The sequence below is a fragment of the Pholcus phalangioides genome, unplaced genomic scaffold (assembly GCF_987345545.1).
Source record: "Pholcus phalangioides strain wild (caught in Gottingen) unplaced genomic scaffold, Ppha-v1.0 ptg000012l_1, whole genome shotgun sequence".
Classification (NCBI taxonomy): Eukaryota; Metazoa; Arthropoda; class Arachnida; order Araneae; family Pholcidae; genus Pholcus; species Pholcus phalangioides.
In genome coordinates, this window is record NW_028301605.1 from 22,868,935 (window position 1) to 22,892,453 (window position 23,519).

The 23,519-nt window shown below is 41.8% G+C and overlaps 1 protein-coding gene across 1 annotated transcript in view; it reads right to left on the reverse strand.

Annotated features, from left to right (window-relative positions):
* The window catches only part of LOC149079877 (protein stum homolog), a 73,326-nt gene extending 52,255 nt beyond the window's left edge, over nt 1–21,071 (reverse strand). The window contains exon 1 of the mRNA XM_089240383.1: nt 20,391–21,071. Within this exon, the coding sequence (XP_089096509.1) occupies nt 20,391–20,772 (382 nt within the window). The 5' untranslated portion in view covers nt 20,773–21,071. The remainder of the gene's footprint in view (nt 1–20,390) is intronic.
* Between the last annotated feature and the right edge of the window lie 2,448 nt (nt 21,072–23,519).

Below are 23,519 nucleotides of genomic sequence, written 5' to 3' on the forward strand. Positions count from 1 at the left end.
AGGAAGCCGAGGCAGATATCTTTACCTGCGAATGTGAAGACGAGGCAGACATCCTTAGCTTCGAATGGAGCGAAGGCAGACATCTTCAGCTGTGAATGAAACGGGGAAAACAGATTCAGCAGTGAATGAAGCCGATGCAGATATTTTCAACTGCGAATGAAGACATCTTAAGATTCGAATTCGAATGGAGCGAAGGTAGGCTTCTTCAACCGTGAATAAAGCCGTGGAATTCTACGCCACTTTTGCTACTACCACCAAGATCTGCGCCTGTGGAGGCTCCGGGGGTGCTCGCGCCACTCCCCTTCGATACCCTCCGCGACATAAACTCTGTCTGCCGCAGCGGTCTGGCGTAGGCTCCGACGCTTAAGCACCTTCCATTTTCAGGGCCTATCGCTTCGGCGGGTAAGTTGTTACACACTCCTTAGAGGATTCCGACTTCCATGTCCACCTACCAAGAGGGGGGGGGGGGGTCCACTGCACCCAAAGCCCCCCATCTTTGGCTCTCTTCGAGCCCCGCCCACGAGAGGGAGAGCACCCCGACCCCTCTCGACTCTTGTCGAGCCGTGAATGAAGCCGACATATTTAGGTGCGAATGGAGCGAAGGCAGACATCTTCAGCTGCGAATGAAGCGGAAACAGGCGGATCCAGGGCGATGTAGCGGAGAAGTGAATTGTTGCGTAGGTGCATTGGGTGATCCCGTATTTTACGCAACAGGAAAATTTACCCCCACTATTATTCGGAACTCTTGGGAGGGGTGATCGCTCTTATAACACCCACCCCCGGATGTGATAATTTTAATAATTTCCATTTCCTGAGCAAAAAACTGTAAAAAAACCACCCTCTACCTTGCGTTTTTGTAACTATTTTTCCCTAGGAAATCCGCAGAGCTCTCATTACAGTATATGTAACAGCATCGATCACAACAGAATGCTGAGGAAAGACGAACTTATACTGTGTGTGTGCATTCCTGGATCCCAAAAAAAAAACACAATCTCGCAATAAGCGATCCACATCAGAACCTAACGTACCCCATGGGAGAAAACACCAGGTGCCGTTCCCATTCTCTCTCCACCGTCAGATTAGATTATCCACTAAGCCCCACGCTACCTTCAATGTCCAATTACGCCAAAGGCACTAAAGTTAATAGCAAATAATATATTACTACGTATATATAATCCTATATCGAAGTAAGGAATCAAATTAACGGTAGGGAGGGGGAAAAAAAAGCCTTCTTTATCCTCATTTAAAAAGGGGGAAATAAATGTTTAAAAAGACTTATTTCCTGGGATGTGGGAAAAAACAATTCCCAAGAAAAACTCTTCTGTTGGGTAAAAGGGGGGAAAAAGAAGAATTAAGAAGTTGCCGGAAATCTCATAAGAATCTTCTTGTTCTCGTGAAAGGAACACAACTTAAGAGGATTCTCGCTTTTCTTACAATTTTTTTTCTTCTTACGAGAGCGCCAATCCTCGAAGACAAGAAAAGATAAGTTCTTAAAGTGGCCAGAACCTTTCATCAACCAGAAAAGAATTGTTCTCTTGAAAAACTCAAAGAAATTTATGGCTGCAACTCACTTGAGACAAAGAGAGAGAGAGAGAGAGAACACCTCCGCCCACGCTATATCATTAATATCATTCTCCCCAGATGGATAGATACACAACGTTGTTATAAAGGGAATCGTTTTTACCCACTAGAAATATTGTTCACAGGCCTCGTCTACAAAATCACCTGAAGGAGATTTTAAACGCTTGTATCTCAGGAAATGTACGTCTCTGATGGAATTTAAAGCGTGTAACACAGCCTAAGAGCTAACATCTAACTCAGACGAAGATCCAAACTTTGATGATATATTAGATATCAATATTCTAAATCCAGTGAGAAGCCTCGGCTGAGTGACTAAGCCTAAGATCTAACATCTAACTCAGCCGAAGATCCAAACTCTGATGGTATATTAGATATCAATATTCTAAATCCAGTGAGAAGCCTCGGCTGAGTGACTAAGCCTAAGATCTAACATCTAACTCAGCCGAAGATCCAAACTCTGATAGTATATTAGATATCAATATTCTAAATCCAGTGAGAAGCCTCGGCTGAGTGACTAAGCCTAAGAGCTAACATCTAACTCAGCCGAAGATCCAAACTCTGATGATATATTAGATATCAATATCCTAAATCCAGTGAGAAGCCTCGGCTGAGTGACTAAGCCTAAGAGCTAACATCTAACTCAGCCGAAGATCCAAACTCTGATGATATATTAGATATCAATATCCTAAATCCAGTGAGAAGCCTCGGCTGAGTGACTAAGCCTAAGAGCTAACATCTAACTCAGCCGAAGATCCAAACTCTGATGATATATTAGATATCAATATCCTAAATCCAGTGAGAAGCCTCGGCTGAGTGACTAAGCCTAAGAGCTAACATCTAACTCAGCCGAAGATCCAAACTCTGATGATATATTAGATATCAATATCCTAAATCCAGTGAGAAGCCTCGGCTGAGTGACTAAGCCTAAGAGCTAACATCTAACTCAGCCGAAGATCCAAACTCTGATGATATATTAGATATCAATATCCTAAATCCAGTGAGAAGCCTCGGCTGAGTGACTAAGCCTAAGAGCTAACATCTAACTCAGCCGAAGATCCAAACTCTGATGATATATTAGATATCAATATCCTAAATCCAGTGAGAAGCCTCGGCTGAGTGACTAAGCCTAAGAGCTAACATCTAACTCAGCCGAAGATCCAAACTCTGATGATATATTAGATATCAATATCCTAAATCCAGTGAGAAGCCTCGGCTGAGTAACTAACTTTATGGATTCTACAAGCCTTAATTGAATGAGAAGTCTCTAATCGAGAGTACTTTAGGAATTCATTGAGCCTCGGCCAAGTATTTTGTGGGTTCTGCAAGGTGCTGCGGATAGATTGTGGTCGGTCGGATGAAACTTCGAAGAAGTCCGGGGTCTAACAAAAACAAAAAAAAGTCTCTTCTCAGACAGCCGGCAGACCTTTCAACACGTATCTTACCAAACATGACGATTCAGGCATTTGCCATTTTTTCATTTCAAATATCGAATTTGGATGGAAGCACCAATGTAACACACAACAATCATAATTCTGACAACGTAAATGCGTTAGGACCACACACACGCCACGTTCCTGCATGTAACCAATTCCGCAGAGGAAAGTTCATGAGGTGCATGTACGGTTGATCAGTAGTAGATCTTTAAACAAATCCAATGATATCTAATTATGGTATAATATTTAGATAATAATGGTATATGTCGAGGCTCAATTAATTCCTTCGGTACTTGGCCGAGATTTCTCATCCAATTAAGGCTTGTAGAATCCATAAAGTTACTTACTCAGCCGAGGCTTCTCATTCGATTTAGGCTTGTAGAATCCACGGAGAAAGCCACTCGGAAGTGGCTACTTATTGGACAGCGGCTTGTAAAATCCACGACGTTATCTAACTCAGCCGAAGATCCAAACGCTGAAGATATACAGTCGAATACCGTTATAGCTAAAATCTCGTTTTAACGAAGACATCCAATCCCCCCCCCCCCAGATACGTTTACAAAGGAACAATCCAAAAAAAAAAAGCAATTCCTTTATAGAGAAAATTCGTTGTAACAAAGTTATTTCTCCGGTCTTTTGGAATTCGTTATAACGGGATTCGAACTGCATCAATACCCTAAATCGAATGAGAAGCCTCGGCTGAGTAACTAACTTTATGGATTCTACGATCCTTAACTGAATGAGAAGTCTCTGACCGAGAGTACTTTAGGAATTCATTGAGCCTCGACCAAGTATTTTATGGGTTCTGCAAGTTTCGTCAGAATGCTTATGGATTCTACAAGCTTTCATCGAATAAGAAGCTTACGCTGTGAGTAGCTTATTTTATGGATTTTATAAGCCTCGACCGAATAAGAAGGCTTGGTTGAGTAACTTCCTTCGTGGATTCAACACGCTTCAATCGGATGTGAAACCTCGACCGAGTACTAAAGGAATTCATTGAGCCTCTATCGACTATTGCAGCGGTTCTCAACCTTTTCTGACTCGTGGAGCCCTTTTCAGTATATTTTTAAATGGCGTTACCCTTTAGGCCTCTTTTATTTTGTTTGTTTATCAAATTTATTGATTTATTTTAATATCCTCGAGTGGCCGCGGAGCCCCCGGGAAGTGCACACGGAGCACCGGTTGAGAACCGCTGGGCTATTGCATGGATTCTGCAAGCTTCGTCAGAACACTTCAAGGAATTTACGAGCCTCTTCTGAGTGATGTACTTCGTGGATTCTTTGTGCTTAAACCAAATGTCCTGATTCCAAATGTTTCACTGATTTTACAAGCCTAGGCCGAGTACCTCCTGGTTTTCTCAATCATATAACAAGCACAGATAGAGTACTCCAAGGATCCGGTTAAAAAAATCTCGTCACAGAGAGCAACACGCCTACAACGGTTAAAATCCTCAACTGTTACTCATGGTTCCAAAAATTATGGCAGCACTTAGGTTCACAACATGGACACACATATTCCAGCATTCCCTTGACGGACCATGCTGATCCCTTGGTAATACGTGAGGATCATATTAAAAAAAAACAAACATGTACCAATTCGTTAGGAATTCCGCAGAGGAATATGGACGAGGTGCATGTGTGGTAGTCTAGTGGTAGTAGCAGTCCTACAGGGAGATTCGCTGAGGCTCGACCGAGCCTTTCATGGATTCATGGTCAAAGACCTAGTATAGAACCTATAATAAATAGGAAATTTTACTGCTGTTTGATTTATCCAGTCATTAATTATCAGGCCCAGCCTATGCCATCCTTTGAGGAATAGATGCGGACTATTGTTATGTGGAAATCATGAAATCATAAAATAGTTTCGAAATTATGAAGTACAGACGAATACCGTTATAGCGGAAATTTCGTTTTAACGCACACTTGCCTAATCCCCCAGGAACGTTTACATAGAAATAATGGAAAGACCTGGAATTTCTTTATAACGAAATTTCGTTATTACGAAGTGATTTCTCCGGTCACTTGGAGTTCGTTATCACGGGATATTCGACTGTATTGAAATATTCTATGATATTCACTTATTTTAACCGCTCACCGCAAAATTTTACAAACAGCATTCAAGATTTCGATAAAATGTTGAATAATTTTCAGTCCCTGGACACGTGGCCCGTTCGTCCTTGCGAGAAAAAAAGGGCTTCAGAATAAGAATATAATCAAGAATATCATTTCACCCCGCCGCCCCCCACCAATCCCATTGATATCCAATAATCTTCAACCGACACAGACATTTTTCGGGAAAACGGATATCGGAACTCATTTCTAATCTTCCACGTGGCGAAATAATCCTTCATAAACGTTTCCCCCCTCTCCCCGCGTGGTGACGGCACGGCTCTTCGGCACCCACCGATGTCATTAAGGTTTCAGGACGTGCATCTACCGTCGTCGTGTACTTGTTGACTTCCCATATTCGAAAAGGGAACCAAACAAACAAAAAAGCTAAGAAATATTGCGTCCGTGTTCAGAATACTTTAGACGTGGGGAGGCAAAAAAGCGTCGAGTATTTCTGGTAAAAAAGTATTTCCAGTAAATAAAACTCATGCAGAGAAGACGAGGGAAGAATACATTAAGAAATGATTGAATCTTACATCGAAGAAAAGTACCCGCAATCTTTTGTACCCCCCTTTTTTTTTCCGATATGGAATGAATAAGATTTTCGCATGATTTTTATACAATATACAATGCATTAGAATGAATATTATGTGAGCTAACGTCTAACCTGAATTATTCTTCCGGGACGCAGGAAGTAAAAAAATGTTAGGTATTGCTCTAGTAATAAACATAATGTTCACTTGGATATGTATGAAGACCATACGTCACACATTCAACAAAAATGTCCCGTTTTTGGTAAATCTCCCATCGCCCGTGTCCGTTAAAAGGGGGTTTCCACTATATTTTTATAACATCGGTTTTTCTGCCGCAGGTGGAATTTAGTGAATTAATAGAGATGATCGTATTTTCCAAATATCAAGTTTTCTATTATTAAGGCTATTTCTGGAGGTATATATCAAAAGCGTTTTGACTTTTTGTTACTGGTATTTCGTTACTGAGCGGCTAGGACAAACTAGAAAATAAAAATGCCTAATTAAAAAATATGTAGAAGTTTTTTTGCATATGCAGGTATGTGCGGGAAGATATTCTTTGTAAATGAAATATGCACTAAGAAATAGAAAATATTCATTTTAAAAGCATATCTGCTTTTTTTGCATGGTGAATTTTGGCATTTCTAAGTGCATGTTTCAGCATTTTAAGAGCATATTTCGGCAATTTAAGTGCATATTTCGGCATTTTTGATAATTTTTAACTTTTTCATGATTTTTTCGAATATATTTTAGGTGTTATTGCATATTTCGGCATTTCAAGTGCACATTTCAGCATTTTACGTGCATATTTCGGCATTTTAAGAGCATATTTCGCTACTTTTTAGTATAATCCGGGCTCTTTTCATAAGGAAACAATGCCTCAGTTTTCGTCCGTTTCGGATTCCGCCGATTGTTTCCGGACAGATTGTTTTCGACGAAAACAAAGGTATCACTGTACACTAAAATACGTTCGAACTTTTTTCTTATGTTCAACTCAAATTTCATCTGCATAACTTTTTGCTCTTTGAGTCTTCACAACGTGCCGCCTATACTAGCAAGAGCTGCAAATATTTCGGATCTTATCTTCACAGTTTGCTCCAGAAAATGAAGCAGCTTTTTTTTTTTACAGCAGGTGTTCAGCTACTTTTTTTCCTAGTTTCTCTGAATCATCTTCTGCTGTATTTTCATCGGCCATAAATTCAGCAATAATTTCGGCATCAGTTGGGGGGGGGGGGGGGGCGCCGCAAGTTTGTAGTGAACCCTGCCAACATTTCCTTAAAATAGGGAAATGAAATTTCTAGATTCTCAAATGCTTTTTTTTTTTTGGTAATGCTCCGATGTTCTGAAATTTCATTTTCAGCATTGTTTTGAGAATCGATGAAATTCCGCTGGAACACCAGATCACAATGAACCTTCTCTCTCTCTCTCTCTCTCTCATCAGTGAGGTTACCGCTTCCAACCAACACCACCTTCAGAACAAGGCCTCGGCTCGAAGCTTGTGACGTCAATGAAGAAGGTCATTTCTTCTATTGCCATTGGATATGCTGCAAAAAAAGGGTAAAAATATCGCATGCGTCGGCCATATTGCTGAAAGCATAGCATAGCATATGCTGAAAGCATATTGCATAGATGAAAGTGACGTCACGAGCTTCGTGCGGAGGCCTGTGTAGGTGGTGGTGTTCCAACCCGGGCTTTCTTGATGCGATTTCGAATTTTCTGTTGGCTAAGTTTTTGCCATTCTGAACAAGCCATCCGCATAGCATCCACCCGCTCCCCCCCCCCCCGTCAATCCGCGCAAGTTTGACAAGATCCATCAACACAACGAGTACGAATAATAATTGTTTTTATCAGTTTATAAAAAAAAATTCTTCGGAAAAAAAGCCAGATTTACAAGGGAAGAAAAGGAATTTCCGTGCTTTCCCGTTTTTACTATTATCATCATGGCTTGACCTTCGAGGTATGGAGTTTTCCGGAAAATTACTTCGAGAAGGGGTGGGGGAATGCATTGATTTAGTGCAGTAAATACAGAAATTTGTTTCCTCTTTGAGAAACAGATTTTTCGAGAAAAAAGAGGTTTGACTGTATATTTGGAAGATTCTGGAAGCTCCGTCCGAATACTTCCAGGATATTATTGCGACAGCCTCGACCGAGTATTTCCAGGATATTGCGAGCCTCGACACACGAGTGCTTCGGGGATTCTATCAACCAAGACCGACTGCTCCTCGATTCCCCGAGCATAGACTGATTTCCGCAAGCCTGAGCTAGAAGATGTACCGTATTATGAGTTTTGGGGAACTGTGACCAAATATTTGACTGGTTGAGCGATGATTAAACAGAGACACAAGAGATTCTCCCCAAGATTAAAACTTACATTTAATTCGATTAAACATTTTTCAAAAGCTCCGAGGCAAATATTCAATTTGTTCCGCAAACATTCAATCCACGAGACCATAATCACGCTTCCCTCTTTCGAAATCTCGATCAATATTTTTATACTGTGAGCAACTTCTCGTTCATCCTAGAACTTCATCGCGACTTTTCCTGATAAATATTTCGTTCGCAAACACACGCCCGGAAGTGAACAAGTTTCGCCTCGCTGAAATAGCAACATGTTGCTGAAGGCAACAACACACCCTGATTACTAGAAATGTTCGGCGCTTTGTCTATCGATCACCAACTCACCACCCGCGTTCGCGTGACCTCTTCTACTACACACAATAGAAACAAGAATAACATTGTACAGGGTAACACCTTGAAGCACACAAGTGAGAGAGAGAGTTGATCATTCAATCGCTAATTATGCATCCGGCAGCAGCACCTTGGTAGTCAACTCTCTGAAAGAGACCGATCGATGGATGCACTGCTCTCTGTTAGAGAGCTCGACGAGAGCAATTTCCACACCTGTGCCAACACTGATAAAAGAATTATCTTCGCTTTCCTCTCTATAGGTCCTTAATGGCTGCCCTCCCCCCCCCCCCCCCGAGGAACGTCTGGCTGCCCATGAATTATTATCAGTCATATATCGATGGCTATCCTCTTCGGATCGTGTTCGAGGATATTGCACCGAGTGGTAGATCGAATATTTCTCTGGGTGTGTGATTTACTGAATTATTCTCCTGTGCCCTGTAAATGCAACTGTTTCCTCGGGATATATTCGGACGAGCCTCAACAGGGTACTCCATGGATTCTGCGAGCCTCGACCGAATAAGGATTTAATTTTGAATAAAAAGTCACGAATTCCGGTCAGGTATTTCGTGTATGCTATTAGCTTCTGTGTGTTTTCTGCGGATTCCTGGCTACCTTTAGTCACTATTTTCTTTATTTTGTGGTAAGCCGATCTCATCCAGAGTATGTAGCCTCTGCATTAAAACACTGAAAAAATTGTAATGAATGAACATTGAACATTCTGTTGTGGCTTTAAGCCAAAGGTGCTCACGAGCTACAGGTTGAAGATGCCTGCTCTAAGCGATAGAAGCAATGATTTTGTTAAAAATCATTGGCTTTTGGCTTCCAGAGGCCAAGGGTAGCTAGTGTTGCATAAGATTTCGGATGACTTCATTAGCACCTTCCAGCCGGGAGGCAGATGCTACAACTCATTTAGCTGTAAACAAAATGATCCTACAGTATAAGGTTTCATAATGATTATAATAGAAATCGAATGGGAGGAACTGAGATTATCCTGAAGTGAGTGAATGCATGCATCTCGGAAGAGAACATACCTATAGACCGACACCACACGCATCGCTGAACACACACAAAAACTACAGAAAATGCTCGTTCAGGAGAATTCCGATGAGTCGAATGAACTGTTTGTTGAGGGGCATAGTTTTTACACGTAACTCCAGAACTCTTATAAGATAGTCGAACTAAAACGATAAATCAAAGCTATTTGTTAGCCGTTGAGCATTCGAGTGGTCCAAGTCTGACTGCACGCACATGGCCAGAGAAGTACCTCATCGTACACCTCGTACACATTCCTCTGCGTAATTTCTAACGAATCAGCACATGCCGGAATGTGTGTTCTGCGCGTATGTGTGGCCCTAACGTATTTATGTTGACGAGTTGCGCTTGTTTCGTGTTCGTACTGCCATCTGACTTCCATTTTAAGTATGACACAAATGACAAGCATCCTCAAACATAGACCGCACGGAACACAAGACGCAAACCTCACGGATCTTCGGACACTTCACGGACCTTCACACATTTCACTGACTTTCAGATAGTCACATAATACGCATAGCTAGGTGAGTGCTACACGCATTGCCACAAACACCGCACAGATCTCCTGGCACTAGACGCATCACCAGACGCGCACAAACACACATTACGCATCGTCAGACAAGCACTACGCGCATCGGACACACACCACTCAGATCATCAGCCTCAAACAGCAACGAATCTTCAGGCACTTCACGCAGCACCTGACGCAAACTACAAGGATCTCTCAACACCTCAAGCATCACCAAACACACGCACGCAATACGCATCTCCAGACAAGCGCTACCAAACCACACATGCACCTCCTCCACATTCTTCTACGGAACTTCTAACTAATTGGTACATGTAGGAATGTGCGTGTACGTGTATTGAACTTGATGTGAAGTTTGTTTCTGTGCAGTGCTGCCATCCAGTGAAGTGTAATGATGGAATAACTGATTCGTCGTAGGCCTGTCGCTCTCTGTGGTGATACTTTTTAACGGGGGGATCAGCCCGCATTAGCGCCTCGAAATTCGTGCATAAAAACTGTTTTTTCGCAATTTTTGTAATTATTTTTCTCCTTCACCCCTGATTCAGTGGCCATAGGCAGCCTAGAGGCATTCTTTGGTGGTTTAATCTAGAGCCACATAGAATATGGGAATAAAGATATCTTCATTCCGATCCTCACAAGTAGTCGATGGGAGAAAATGTCAAAATATTTTGAAAAAAAAAATCCGTCTTTTCGGAAAAATATGGAAGAAAAATTCCAAAAACATCCAATGTTCGAAAAATCAAATCTAAAAACATTCGATGTTCCAAAAAAAAGAAAAAAAAAATTCAGGAGATATCAAAAAGTAGTAAAAAAGGGGAGGGGGTAGAGACTTTCAAAATGCCTGTGCTTGGAAATATTCACATCACAATTCTGTCTTAGGCCGGGATTACACTATAAAAGTTCGTTTATAAAACTTGAAAAATGCAACCAATAGGCGGATCAGTTAAGTTCTCTCGAATGTAACAGATGTGTTTATTGGTTACATTTTTCAAGTTTTATAAAATAACTTTCATAAGTGAAATCCCATCCTTAGATTAGTCTCACTTCTGAAATATAAAATTTCATTTTTTCAAGTTTATAGACTGAATATCGAGTAAAATAAACTTGTAGGTATCGGGGGAACCACCAAAAATATTAATTATTTTTATAATTAATCCGGCCCTGAGTGAACACTGGATAACGTTGTTTAATAAAAGTACTTTTTTTAAAGTTTAAAAAAATTAACAGTTAAAAAATTTAAAAAAATAACAAATATTTAAAATAATATTTCAGATATTTATATTTTTAAATAATTTTAAAAATTTAAAAAGAAAAAAATTAAAATTTTTAAATTAAATTTAAAAGTTATTAAAGTATTAAATTAGTATTAAATATTCGTAATGAACAGAACGGCTTATAATTTTGGTCCCGTCAGTGGCCGTTGTTGACAGGTTTTATTGTATAAAACTGTGAAATATGGACAAAAGGCAGTTAAAGTTGCTATATCTCCATCTCAGAAGGAAACGAAGGGATACACGTATGTAGGTACATTATATTAATGAGCAGGGACCATCATATGGTGTTTTTAAGGGTATTTATGGCAAATAATTAAAAAAATTCCGTGAAAAATCACCTTCAAAAAGTAGCCAAAGATGCGGACGAATTCGCTCCGCATCCGCATCGTCTGAATAGCTCCGAATAAACCTATTGTCAAAACTTCTATGTGCGGATGCGGAGCCCGCACTTAGGTTTTGACACATGCGGACGACGTCCGGACCCGCATGAACATTTCCTAGGTGCGGAGATTTTTCGGCTCGTCTGAAAAGCGCAGTATATTCCAATTGTTAAAACCTCTTCCGGACCCGCGTCCGCATCCGCTCCGTGTGAAACTGTGCGTTTTACGCACAAAACGCACAGCCAGAGCACTATGTGCATCGACAAAAACATCACTGATCTCCAGACACTATATACCCGTCACCAGACAAGCACTACACCAATCGGACACAGACTACACAGATCACCAGCCACAAACTACACGCATCTTCAGACACTTCACACATCACCTGGCGCAAACTACACGAATTTCTTTGACACTTCACGCATCACCAGACACAAATTACACCAGACCTTCAGACACTTCAGGGTGGATTTAAAAGACAAACACACACATACACATTACGCATTGCCAGCCCCCCTCCCCCCCCCCCACACGAATATAATGCAAGCATCTCCAAACACACACACTCTCACAAACATGATTCACAATCACCAGCTACGCACTTGCTCACATCCACAGACATTCACTCACGAAGAGATAAGAGAAACAAACTAAAATATATCTCCTTTTTTAGCCGGAAGAGCAAATGCTTGTACGGCGTTCATCATAGGTTATGCATCGGGCGATCACTATATCTCTCATTCATTCTCCTTTTCTTGAAGAAAATCTTTCGTTCCATCGAGTGATACACGGCTAACATCACCTCCCGATGTTTCCTTCGCCGAGATTTTTTCTCCTTTTCTTTCCCGATACACCCCATTCACTCGGAATAATGATCGTAACAGATAAGTGCCGGAGAGAGAAGACTGTATTCATCGAGGAATAATCGATTATAAGAATCTGTGCGCGTTCAAGTACCCTAAAAAACAAAATACTATGAAAGAAAAATCTCCTTCATACGGTGATCGATTTTTTTTCTTTCCCATCCTTCCTTTCAAACATCGATGAATAACAAAAGAGATGTAAACGCATATATTGGTCGTTTCTAGAAAGCCCCTCTGTTATCAATGGGATCAAGACGTGCAGGTAGGTGTACCGATGGCCACAGAATGACGCAAATATCGGCACTTGGGAAATGATGCAACGTGCAATTTTCGTTTCTCCCGTATGAGGAACACATTAAACTGGAGTCAGTCCGGAACTGGGGGGGGGGGGGGGAAAGAGGAAATTGGCAAATATCCAGCAAGAATGACACGAATTTTCCTCGATCCCACGACATGACCATCAAAATGAAATCCTCCGTTTGAAAATATACGCGTGTTTTTCTTTGTGGGAATAAAAACCGAATTCATCCCGGAATCAGCTTAGTTTTGGGTTTTTATGGCCCTTTTTTTCTTCTTCTTTTATATTCTCTGGTCAAAGATCTTTTTATTTTTCCTCATTGGAAGGCGGGGGTGGAGGGAGTCACATTCGACCTTGTACTGGTGAGGGTCTAGGACGTTTCAGGCTATTTATTACAGAGAGGAGGGATTCGAAACGGCTTGAGATGCCTCCTCTGGCAACCGTGCCCGGAATGTGTACCTCATTATTTTCTTTTATATAGAAATGACCAGGCATTCTTCCGATTTATGAGACGTCATAAATCAGAATCCTGAAAACCGCTTTGAGCTGTATATAAACCTTTGAAATGCGTAGGAAGGCTTGCGTACCGTGAAGTAGAAATGCGCAGTGGCGGTTCGCCCCCTTTCCCCGGGAACTTTTTGGATGTGAGAGTGCTCGTAGAAACGCACAGTGAGGTGGTTGCGTCCTAGAGGGACTTAGGACTCAACCTCCTGGAAACGAGTGTGAGAGGTGTGCGCAAAACCCTCGAAATGCTTAGGAGGCTTACCTGACATTAGAACTAACTATGCTGTAACGGTCCCTCCTAGAAATGCTTGAGATGAGCGGGCACTTACAGAAATGCTATAGATGTGCGGGTACTTCTAGAAATGCACAGTTCGGTGTTTTGGAGGCATTCACCCTCTTGATGATATAACTACCTTTGAGATGCGTAGGAGGCTTATTTGCGCCGTTAAAATGTCCCTTCCTCCCAACCACGAAAAAATGCTTGAGAGATGCGAGTTCCCCCAAAAATGCACAGCACAGTAAGGTGCCCAAGAAGCGCATTGGGGGATTCAAACACCTAGGGGAGAACGCGTGTCCTTTGAAAAGCGTAGTAGGTGTGAAAACAGCTTGAATGTAAGGTAATCAATCAATAAATCACTCCCACCGCCGAAATGCGTAATTTTGGAAGGTGCGCTAAGTGTGCGGTGGTGTGTGTGTGATTTTAGAAATGTGCAGGTGTGTAGTTCTCACGCCCTAATAATGTGTGCCTAATAATTTTGTGTGCTCCCAGGAATTCATACAAAGCTTTCGTATACTCCTTTGTGCAGAGCATAATGTCATACTAGATATCCCTCGTGCAGAGCATAATGTCATAGCCAAAAATACAATATTCGGATTATACAAAATGTGCTGCGTACTTTTCCTGCTGCCCTCGTTACCTTCGCGTAGGGGTCACACTCAATTTACTTGATATGGAGATCCTCGAGTCTCCTGTAGAATCTCCCAAAACAGAAGAGAGAAAATGAGCCAGCGTTACTTGATCGCGAAACGCAAACGAAACGCCACAGGGAGAGAGAGAGAAGAGGCAGCTATATATTGTTACACATGCTAAGTTTCGCAAGCTCCCGTTTTTCCCGGCTATTGATCGCTACTACTACTACTACTACTACAACCACCATCGTCTACCGGAGTATATGTGACGTCACGGGAGGAGTGAAAGGAGCAATATTAACAGCTGCGGCACCACGACCACCACTACTACTCGGTTACCTGAGGAAACGACAAGAAAATAATGTGTGGGGTACTGTCTTATACACATTTCAATTAGGACCATTCCGTTTGGCGCTACAGGTTATTAGTTTTTTGGTTCTTCCCTCCCAAAAGCTATTTTTACTCGGGCCAACGTCACTTCTTGGCAGCCCGAGTGTTTATTTTGAATGCTTTCTTCTTGTTCTGTGCGAGTGTAACACTTATTTTAAACCTTTCCCCCCCCCCCCTTCATAAAGATTCAAACAACCGCCAACGTTACCTATGTATATCTCCTAGCATCTGTAGATGTCCATGTCTTAGGTAGGTCCCAAGTTGGCGATTGATCCTTTCATTGCCCCGAACACCTGGAGAAATTGCTCAAAGGCTGCCTGATGCCGTCAAAGGACTCCTCGTTTAAATAACCCGTGCAGATTGCATTCGAGAACTGCATTATCCTGGTTGGAGCTAGACCTAGAGCAGCGTTTCTCAACCTCTTGTCCGCGTGTCCGGAAAATTCATCCCTAACAACTCGTCGCCGGAAAATTCTCCGACAGCAATTTACCGCCAAGCAATTAATTCACCGCAAAGAAAGTTCACCGACAAACTATTCAAAAAACAGGAAAATTCACCGACAACAAGCTCGACACGAAAGAGTGAGCTAATGCACGAGTGAACGAATGAGCTAATGCACGAGTGAACGAATGAGCAAATCAGTCAGTGAAGAGGCAGTTGAATGCGTGAGTTATTGAACGAGAGGATGAGTTACCGAGTAAGTGAGCGATCCTGTGAGTGACTCACTCACTTGCTCACTCACTCGATCATTTGTTCACTCCGTCACTCATTTACTCACCAGGCCGCTCACTCTTTCACGCACTCACTAGGCCGTTCGTTTTGTCACTAGATCGCGCTCACTCTCTCATTGTCCAGGTAGGTCATTGTCCGCTCACTTACTTGCTCAATCGCTAGCTCACTCAGCCATGGGCGGAGATACGGGAGGGGAGGCATGGGCGGTATTTCATTCCCCCCCCCCCCACGAGCAAGCGTCAAAGGCGGGGTCGACTGTATCCGCATACAGGGTGCATAGAGCCTACAGATATACTTCCAATAAGAAAAAGTTCCCAAATAACAAACACAGTAGTGCTCAGATACTCAATTCATCTTCCAAGGGGTTGTATAATTATTAAAATTTGAAAAAGAAATTAACTTTTTATACAGTCTACAGTTCTAACCCAGTTAGAAAGTTGTTGCCCTGTCTCTCCTGATGCCAACGAAAAAAAATTCCATGTTTCCAAGTTCAATATTCAATGAGACATTCGAAAAACGGAGGATATTTGGGGGGGGGGGGAACGCTCTAAATGCGGGTAAAAAACCATTTCTTTTCTTCTTTTTTTCAACTTCCCTCCGTTTTTCGAATTCAAATAAAATACGGGATTTTTTTTTTTCGTTGGCATCAGGAGGGACAGGGAAACAACTTTCTAACTGGGTTAGAACTGTAGACTGTATATAAAAAGTTATTTTTTTAATAACTATACAACCCCTTGCAACATGAATAACATATCTGAGTACTACACGCTATTTGGAAACGTTTTCTACTTGGAAGTACGCCTCTAGGATCAGCGGTTCGCAAGTGAAATGACATACCCCCTATTTGCTATGCACCCTGTATATGAACTGTCATCGTCATCATTCTTCCCAGCAATCACCATCGTGCGGCCTCCTCCCCCCCCCCCCCACCCAGAATTTCAAGTCTCTTCCCGCCTACGTCACTCACTTCGTGCCGAACTGTTGTCGGTGAATTTTCCCAATTCTCCGCAGATGAATTGTTGCTCGGTGAATTTTCTTTGCGGTGAATTAAATTATCCGCGAATCGGTGGTCCGTAGGCGGACTTGATAACTTAATTGTAACTGAATGAAAAGAGCTGTTCAGTCGTTGCAATTGGCCGGCGCCCAGGCAGAGGGTCGTCGTGGCGGCTAAAAAATTGGCGTCGGCACCTAATATTTATCACGCGTGATGGCTAAATTTGAGTCTGGGGACAACAATGTGAGAATTTCGGAATTCACGTGTGAGCGGTTTTTACATACATGGGAAAAGGTCGCCAGGGCCCGAAAAAAAAATTATTTTGGCCGTTTTTCTCCAGAACAAAAAAAATTTCTTGGCTCCTAAGGAGAATTCGAGTGACGCCTAATCTATTTTCTTCAAATTGTCTCTGAAGCCCTGTTAATTTATATTAATTAAACCACCTTGTGTGTTCCAAATAGAAAATAGACCCTCACTTAAGGTAACCATATCCTTCTCTATCCAGAAAAGAAACCACTTTGGTGATCACCAGATGAAGTGATAAATGCATCAAGAACTTACAACTTGATATATTTTGTTAATTATACTGTACTAAACATCTGAGCTCATGGTGAGCATCAATCAATCCTCTGCCCCAACTTGAACTCCAGGCCCGTAATAGGGTCACGGGCGTTTTATCGGAACGCTCCTGCTTTTTCTTCTCTATTTTAAGCAATATTTACGTGCATTTCCTCTTGTGTGAAAAATTATCGGAACGGGAAAGCGAATTCATTCACATTTCAACCTAACATATATATATATAGAAATGTCCTCTGCGCTTATTTTAATACAAGATTCATCGGAAGATTGGTTATATTTGTGGATATGATGATTACAAGGAAGAAAATTCATCTCTGTCCCAACGGGGACTCGAACCCCGGTCTCTTGTTTGCCGGACGAGTGCTCTACCAACTAAGATATGGAAACAGAATATTTGAACTTTGGAGTGTGTATATATATATGTTGAAAGGCTCCGTACATGGACGGTGGCAGCAATCAACTAATAGCTCGTGAATGACATAGGCCACCAGAAAGCCACATCACTACTCTAAAGCAGTGGCCCATGGGCTCGAGTCTCCCTCTCCAATATCTGCCATCATCATCTCTATTTTTTTTTTTCCACACAAATATAGATTTCAAAGCATCCCTATCAACCGAAATAATGCAGCTTCCCCCAATCATGTAGTGCAGGGGTTCTTAAACCTTTTCCACCTTCGCCCCGTTCTCCTATTCAATGCTCATCCGCAAGCTCCACCGGCTCCCCAGAACTGTTTAACAAAGAATCTCTTCGAAAAGCATTTGTCCGGGTCACCGCTTCTCGGCGCCACGACAAAGGTTTGCGGTGCACCAGGGCGCCGCGTTGCACAGTTTGATGTAGTGCATGCATGCTCAACCTTTGAGACCATTCAAGTATTACGTAAGCAGATTTTCAGCCATTTTTGACCCCCCCCCCCTTGTCAGCAAAACACTGAACCCCCCCCCCCCCCTCCCCCCCGTCAGCAAAATTTCGTTAGCAGCTTAGAATATTTCATATCTTCAAAAAGGGGTGGTTGATCACGTAAGCAACCTTCAAACCCCCTCCTCCCCCCCCTTGTCATCAAAAGTCAGCAACAAATCCGAACCCCCCCCCCCCCCCGATGCTGATGTAATACTTGAATGACCCCTATAGCAAAGTACGCGAGCCAAATGTGGCCCGCGAACTCAAACTTAATTTTGTAAAAATGAACTAAGCAGCTCATAACCAGATTCCTTGTGTGACCCGCGGCACATTCACGGATCATTTAAGTGACCCCCGGCACATTCTAACCTCACTTAAGTGACCAATGGCACATTTCCAGATCACCTAATTGGCTCGCGACATATTCCCAGACAACTTAAGTGACCTGCGGCGCATTCCCAGATCACTTGAGTAGTGGCCCGCGGCACATTTACCTACGTGACCCTCGACACGTTTTCAAACCATTGAAGTGGCCCCCACACTCTTCTAAAGGTGATGCTCAGTGGCTTTAAGAATTTGGTGGAAAGTTCACGCGGACCTCAAAGGAGGCACAAAACATATTGTCGAGGGATGCGGCGGCCGAGTGGGCTATAAACCAAAGTGGCAAGTTCGTGGGGGGAGGGGGTGGTGAGGGGATTTGAGAAATGAGTGTTGAAGAAAATTAGACTACAACGGAAGAAGGGTGACAAAATCTGTATATACAGTCGAATCCCGTTACAACGAACGCCAAGAGACCGGAGGAATCACTTCGTTAAAACGAAATTGCGTTATAATGGAATTCCACGGGTTACCTAGCATTGTTCCTATGTAAACTTATTTGGGGGAGGGGGGATTAGAAAAGTATTCGTTAAAACGAGATAAAGTTGGTTTTCTGCGGTCTCCCATTCGAAAAAGTCGTTCCGGCAGAGAGCAGGCATAATGTGATCGCATCGAGACTCGGCAATGTTCACTATTACGCATCCAAATTTCGTTTGAATACTCCTTCAAATTTTAGGTTGTTTTTTTTTTAGTTATATTTCTTTGTTTTTCATGAAAAAATACCCCTCATTTCGCAAAATTACCCCCCTTAAAATTTTGGAGAGGAGTGAAATTTCCCTTCAAAATTATTTTGCTCGGATAACACTGAGACTCGGGTTTTCTGATAGCAATAACCGAATGGTAACTGTATTCGAAAAAAAAAAAATCCGATTTGCAAGTACGATGACCATATATCCCGTTTGATCGAACGGGACGTATGGTAAATGGGCATTCGTAAAACGGGACAACTGTTCCCCCCCCCCCACCACATAATTTTGATTGCAAAAGAAAAAATTCAATAGTTGTGGTTTTTTTTTTTTTCGCCAGAATGTTGCATTTTTGTTATTCGGCCATTGTGCGGCGTTGGAATTGAAATGTCAAATGTGCATCATGAAAATTACGATATTTTTATTACATACATACAGTACCGTAACTAGGCAGGTGCAACAGGTTCACCCACACAGGGCCCACTTGAAAGGGGTGGCAGCAGAATGGGCCTAAATGGGCCTTTCTAGGCCCAAGAAGGGGCCTAAATACAAATTCTTGCACAGGGCGCAGGAATGGTTAGTTTTACGGCACTGCGTATACATAAATCCCTTGAGAAAATCTCTCGGCAAAAAATAGAAATTTGAATCTGGTCAACTGTAAGAAACTGATCAAGAATTGAAGGAAAGATTTTTTTTTTTTCGTCCTTCTTCACTATAAGAAGGCCATTGCAAAACCAGCTCCACACGTACATGGATCACAGCGAATACTACGTACTGATTACGACATTAAATACAGGAATTTTCCTCAACGGGGCCCTGTTACTAGCCCCTCTGTTCTAGCCCCTCTTACGTAGTCTTGTAGCGAACAGGAATACAGGATAAAAAATTAAGTTTGATTAAATCTTAGCTTCAGAACGCGCAAAAAAAGCTTTTGATTGAGAAAAAAAATTTTGATAACATTATCCGAAGTCCCGATGACATAAAACTAATTTCCCTTCCCCCCCCCCCCCCCGTTACAATATTGGTCCGTTCCGTTCTTTGCAAAAATGACAACAATACCCGAATTCGATGATTTTTAATAAGCTGCACCGACTGTACTTACATTGCATGAAAAATTCAATCATTTTCCATCTTCGCTTAAAAATATGGGAGACAGGTGGCAGCACATTCAAGAACAAGCACGACGCTGACAACATAAATACGTAAGGGCCACTCACACACACACCACATTCCGTCCGGCATGCGCCAATTCATTATTACTTCCGCAGGGGGATGTGTACGAGGCGCATTTGTGCTGTTCAGTAATGGTCAGTCCACAGGAGACCCAAAACCGTAGATCCACCCAGGGCCGCAACTAGATGCTTGGTCAGCTGGGACAAGAACGCATTTTGGCGCCCCCTCATAATGTTGAAAGAGAGGTAAAAGAGTGAAATTTGCGCCCCCTCTAGTCCGGCGCACCAGTTCCACCTGCACCCCCCTAGTTGCGGCCCTGAATCCGCCTCAGCACCCATGGCGTATTGGAGGCCAGAAGCGACAACTGATAACAACGACGGAAACCCTTTCAAGAGGGGTAACAGGAAAAAAAAAAAAAGGCCACTCACCTGTGCCAGGGATGACGACATTCATGAAACAGCACAGAACAGCCACCGCGATCGGCATGCAGGGTATGGCCTTCCTGAAGTCACCGTGCTTTGTTCGAATGCTGACGATCTCGTACTTGCTGCTGCCGGTCGCCGCCATGGAGGAGGAGGACATCGCAGCGACGTCATCCCTAGAATCCTGTTTGGACGCCGGTCTCGGAGACGGTGGCCGGAAGGCGCTGTCCGGGACCGGCCCCAGGCGTATACTAGACGTATCCGACTTGTTGCAATCGCACGACGACGGTTCGCCCAGCAACGTCCCGTTGTTCGCCGGCGACTTGCCGCACTGGTTGCAACAGTTCCTGCTGGGGGAGGGGTTCCCGAGACCAGTGCCGCTTTCCATTTAGAAATCCTTGTATAGGGTCCAGAACCCGCTAATTAAGGTGTTGGAGAAGTGGCACCATCCTTTGAACTTCCACCCACGATAGGAAATCCACGTGTGCGGTGTATATCCGAGGGGGGAAAAAAAGACAACTCAAGATATCCAATGAAATTCCTTGCACGGGGACATTGTCTTTTTGCACACCTTGTATAAGAAATTAGTTACGGTATCAAAATATAAATGGAATTTCCCCCCCTTAAATCTCCGTCTTATGGGTGAAGTAAACACGCGACCGTCAACGACGAGAGCGTAGTTGCAAATGCGGGATCGTGCAACTTCTTTTTTTTTTTTAGCGGAATCTCTACAAGGAGTGAGGAAAAAAATCGCCAAACAAGTCGCCAAATGATGAGCTTCTTTGTAATACACGTGCTCGCATCTCGCCAATTAATTCCCATTATCAAATGTTTCTCTCAAGATACTCATTTAATTTATTTTTTTTTTAAAGGAATATTTCAGGATAAACATTTATTTACCTGTGGTGGCAATTATGATGTCAATATATCACCTTATCTCGTTTCCTTATTTGGTGGTACTACGTATCTTATTGGAGATAAGGGACCATTCAAGTATTACGTAAGCAGATTTTTAGCCATTTTTGCAGTCCTCCCTCCCCCCTCGTCAGCAAAATTTCGTCAGCAGCTTAGAATATTTCATATCTTCAAAAAGGGTGGTGGATGACGTAAGCAATCTTCAAACTCCCCCTCCCCCCCTTGTCATCAAAAGTCAGCAAATCAAACCCCCTCCCTCCCCCCCCCCCCCGATGCTGACGTAATACTTGAATGACCCCTAAGTGTTGTTCGGTAAACGTCAAAAGAGATCGGTAATGGTTGAATTGTGAATTGGCGGCACCTATGACTTGATAAAGTGGGGTCAGTGACTCTTTATTAGAGTCAAGACACATTAATGGACCTTAGCTAGGTGTGGATCCAAAGAGGGATATATCTCGCAAGAGCCAGATAACATAGGGAAAAAAAAATTGTTTGTCCCGTGAAATACAGGGAAGATAAGAAATTATGATCCAAAGCAGGCTGTAGGGAGGTGCAGTCGGCATCCATTTAAACCAGGGGGTCGTCAACCTTTCAGACACGGCGGGCCAAATTTAAACTTCCCGAGAAGCCCGCGGGCCACCAACCCGTGTAATATTTAGTGGCATCTTAATACTAGAAGGAGCCGATGGGGTCCCGAGTTAAACATGGACAAAAATAATTGAAGGCTTTTTTGTTTGTTATGAAGTTATTTCTTTTATTAACAATTTTGATTAATTCTGAATTTTTTCGCAAATTCTTAAACTTTTTTTCATTAATTACTGATCAAATTAATTAATTCTTATTAATTTTTAATCCGAAATCACTTTAAATGATTCACAAATTATTTATTTTGTAAATTCTGAAATAATATTCATTTTCTTTCTCAGTACATCCTGAAATAATTTCTTTCGGTAATTATGCAATTACTCTTTTATTGATGTGTGAATTTCTATCAGAAATTACGAAATTATTTCTATCATTGATTTATTTTTTTCACTATAATTCTTAAATTATTTGTTTCAAAACTATTTGTTTCAGTAATTCTGAATTTTCAAAAATTTTTCCGGAATAATTTCATTCATTCATTCTGAAATTATTTCATTCATTTATTCTGGAATTATTTCATTCATTTATTCTGGAATTATTTCATTAATCGATATTCCGAAATTATTTCATTAATCGATGTTCCGAAATTATTTCTTTCATCGGTATTCCGAAATTATTTCATTAATCGATATTCCGAAATTATTCTTTTCATCGATATTCCGAAATTATCCCTTTTATTGATATTCCGAAATTATTCCTTTCATCGATATTCCGAAATTATTTCTTTCATCGATATTCCGAAATTATTTCTTTCATCGATATTCCGAAATTATTCCTTCCATTAATTTTAGAATTAGTCTTTTTTCCATTGTTTTCAACTATTTTCTAAAAATGATCGGTGGGCCGCCATGACAAAAAGCTCCGACAGCCAAACGTGGCCCGTGGGCTATGCGTTGAAGACCCCCGATTTAGAAATCCTAGGACCGTGAGTCAGTTAATCAAAGAATGTTGTTAGCACTCGTTATAGTGTTCATTTATTATCCTCCTTCCTCAGTTCTCCTGAATTATTTTTCTCATAATTACTGAATTATTTCCTCCTTCCTCAGTTCTCTCCTGAATTATTTTTCTCATAATTACTGAATTATTTCCTCCTTCCTCAGTTCACTCCTGAATTATTTTTCTCATAATTACTGAATTATTTCCTCCTTCCTCAGTTCTCTCCTGAATTATTTTCCCCTCAGTTACTGAATTATTTTTCTCATGTGTTCCCGAATTATTTCCTCCTTCCTCAGTCACTGAATTATTTCCTCCTTCCTCAGTCACTGAATTATTTCCTCCTTCCTCAGTCACTGAATTATTTCTCCCTCAGTTCCTGAATTATTTTCCCCTCAGTTCCTGAATTATTTCCTCATCAGTTCCTCAATTATTTTTCTCATGAGTTCCTGAATTATTTCCTGCTTCCTCAGTCCCTGAATTATTTTCTGCTTCCTCAGTCCCTGAATTATTTTCCCCTCAGTTCCTGAATTATTTCCTCATCAGTTCCTCAATTATTTTTCTCATGAGTTCCTGAATTATTTCCTGCTTCCTCAGTCCCTGAATTATTTTCCCCTCAGTTACTGAATTATTTTTTAGATA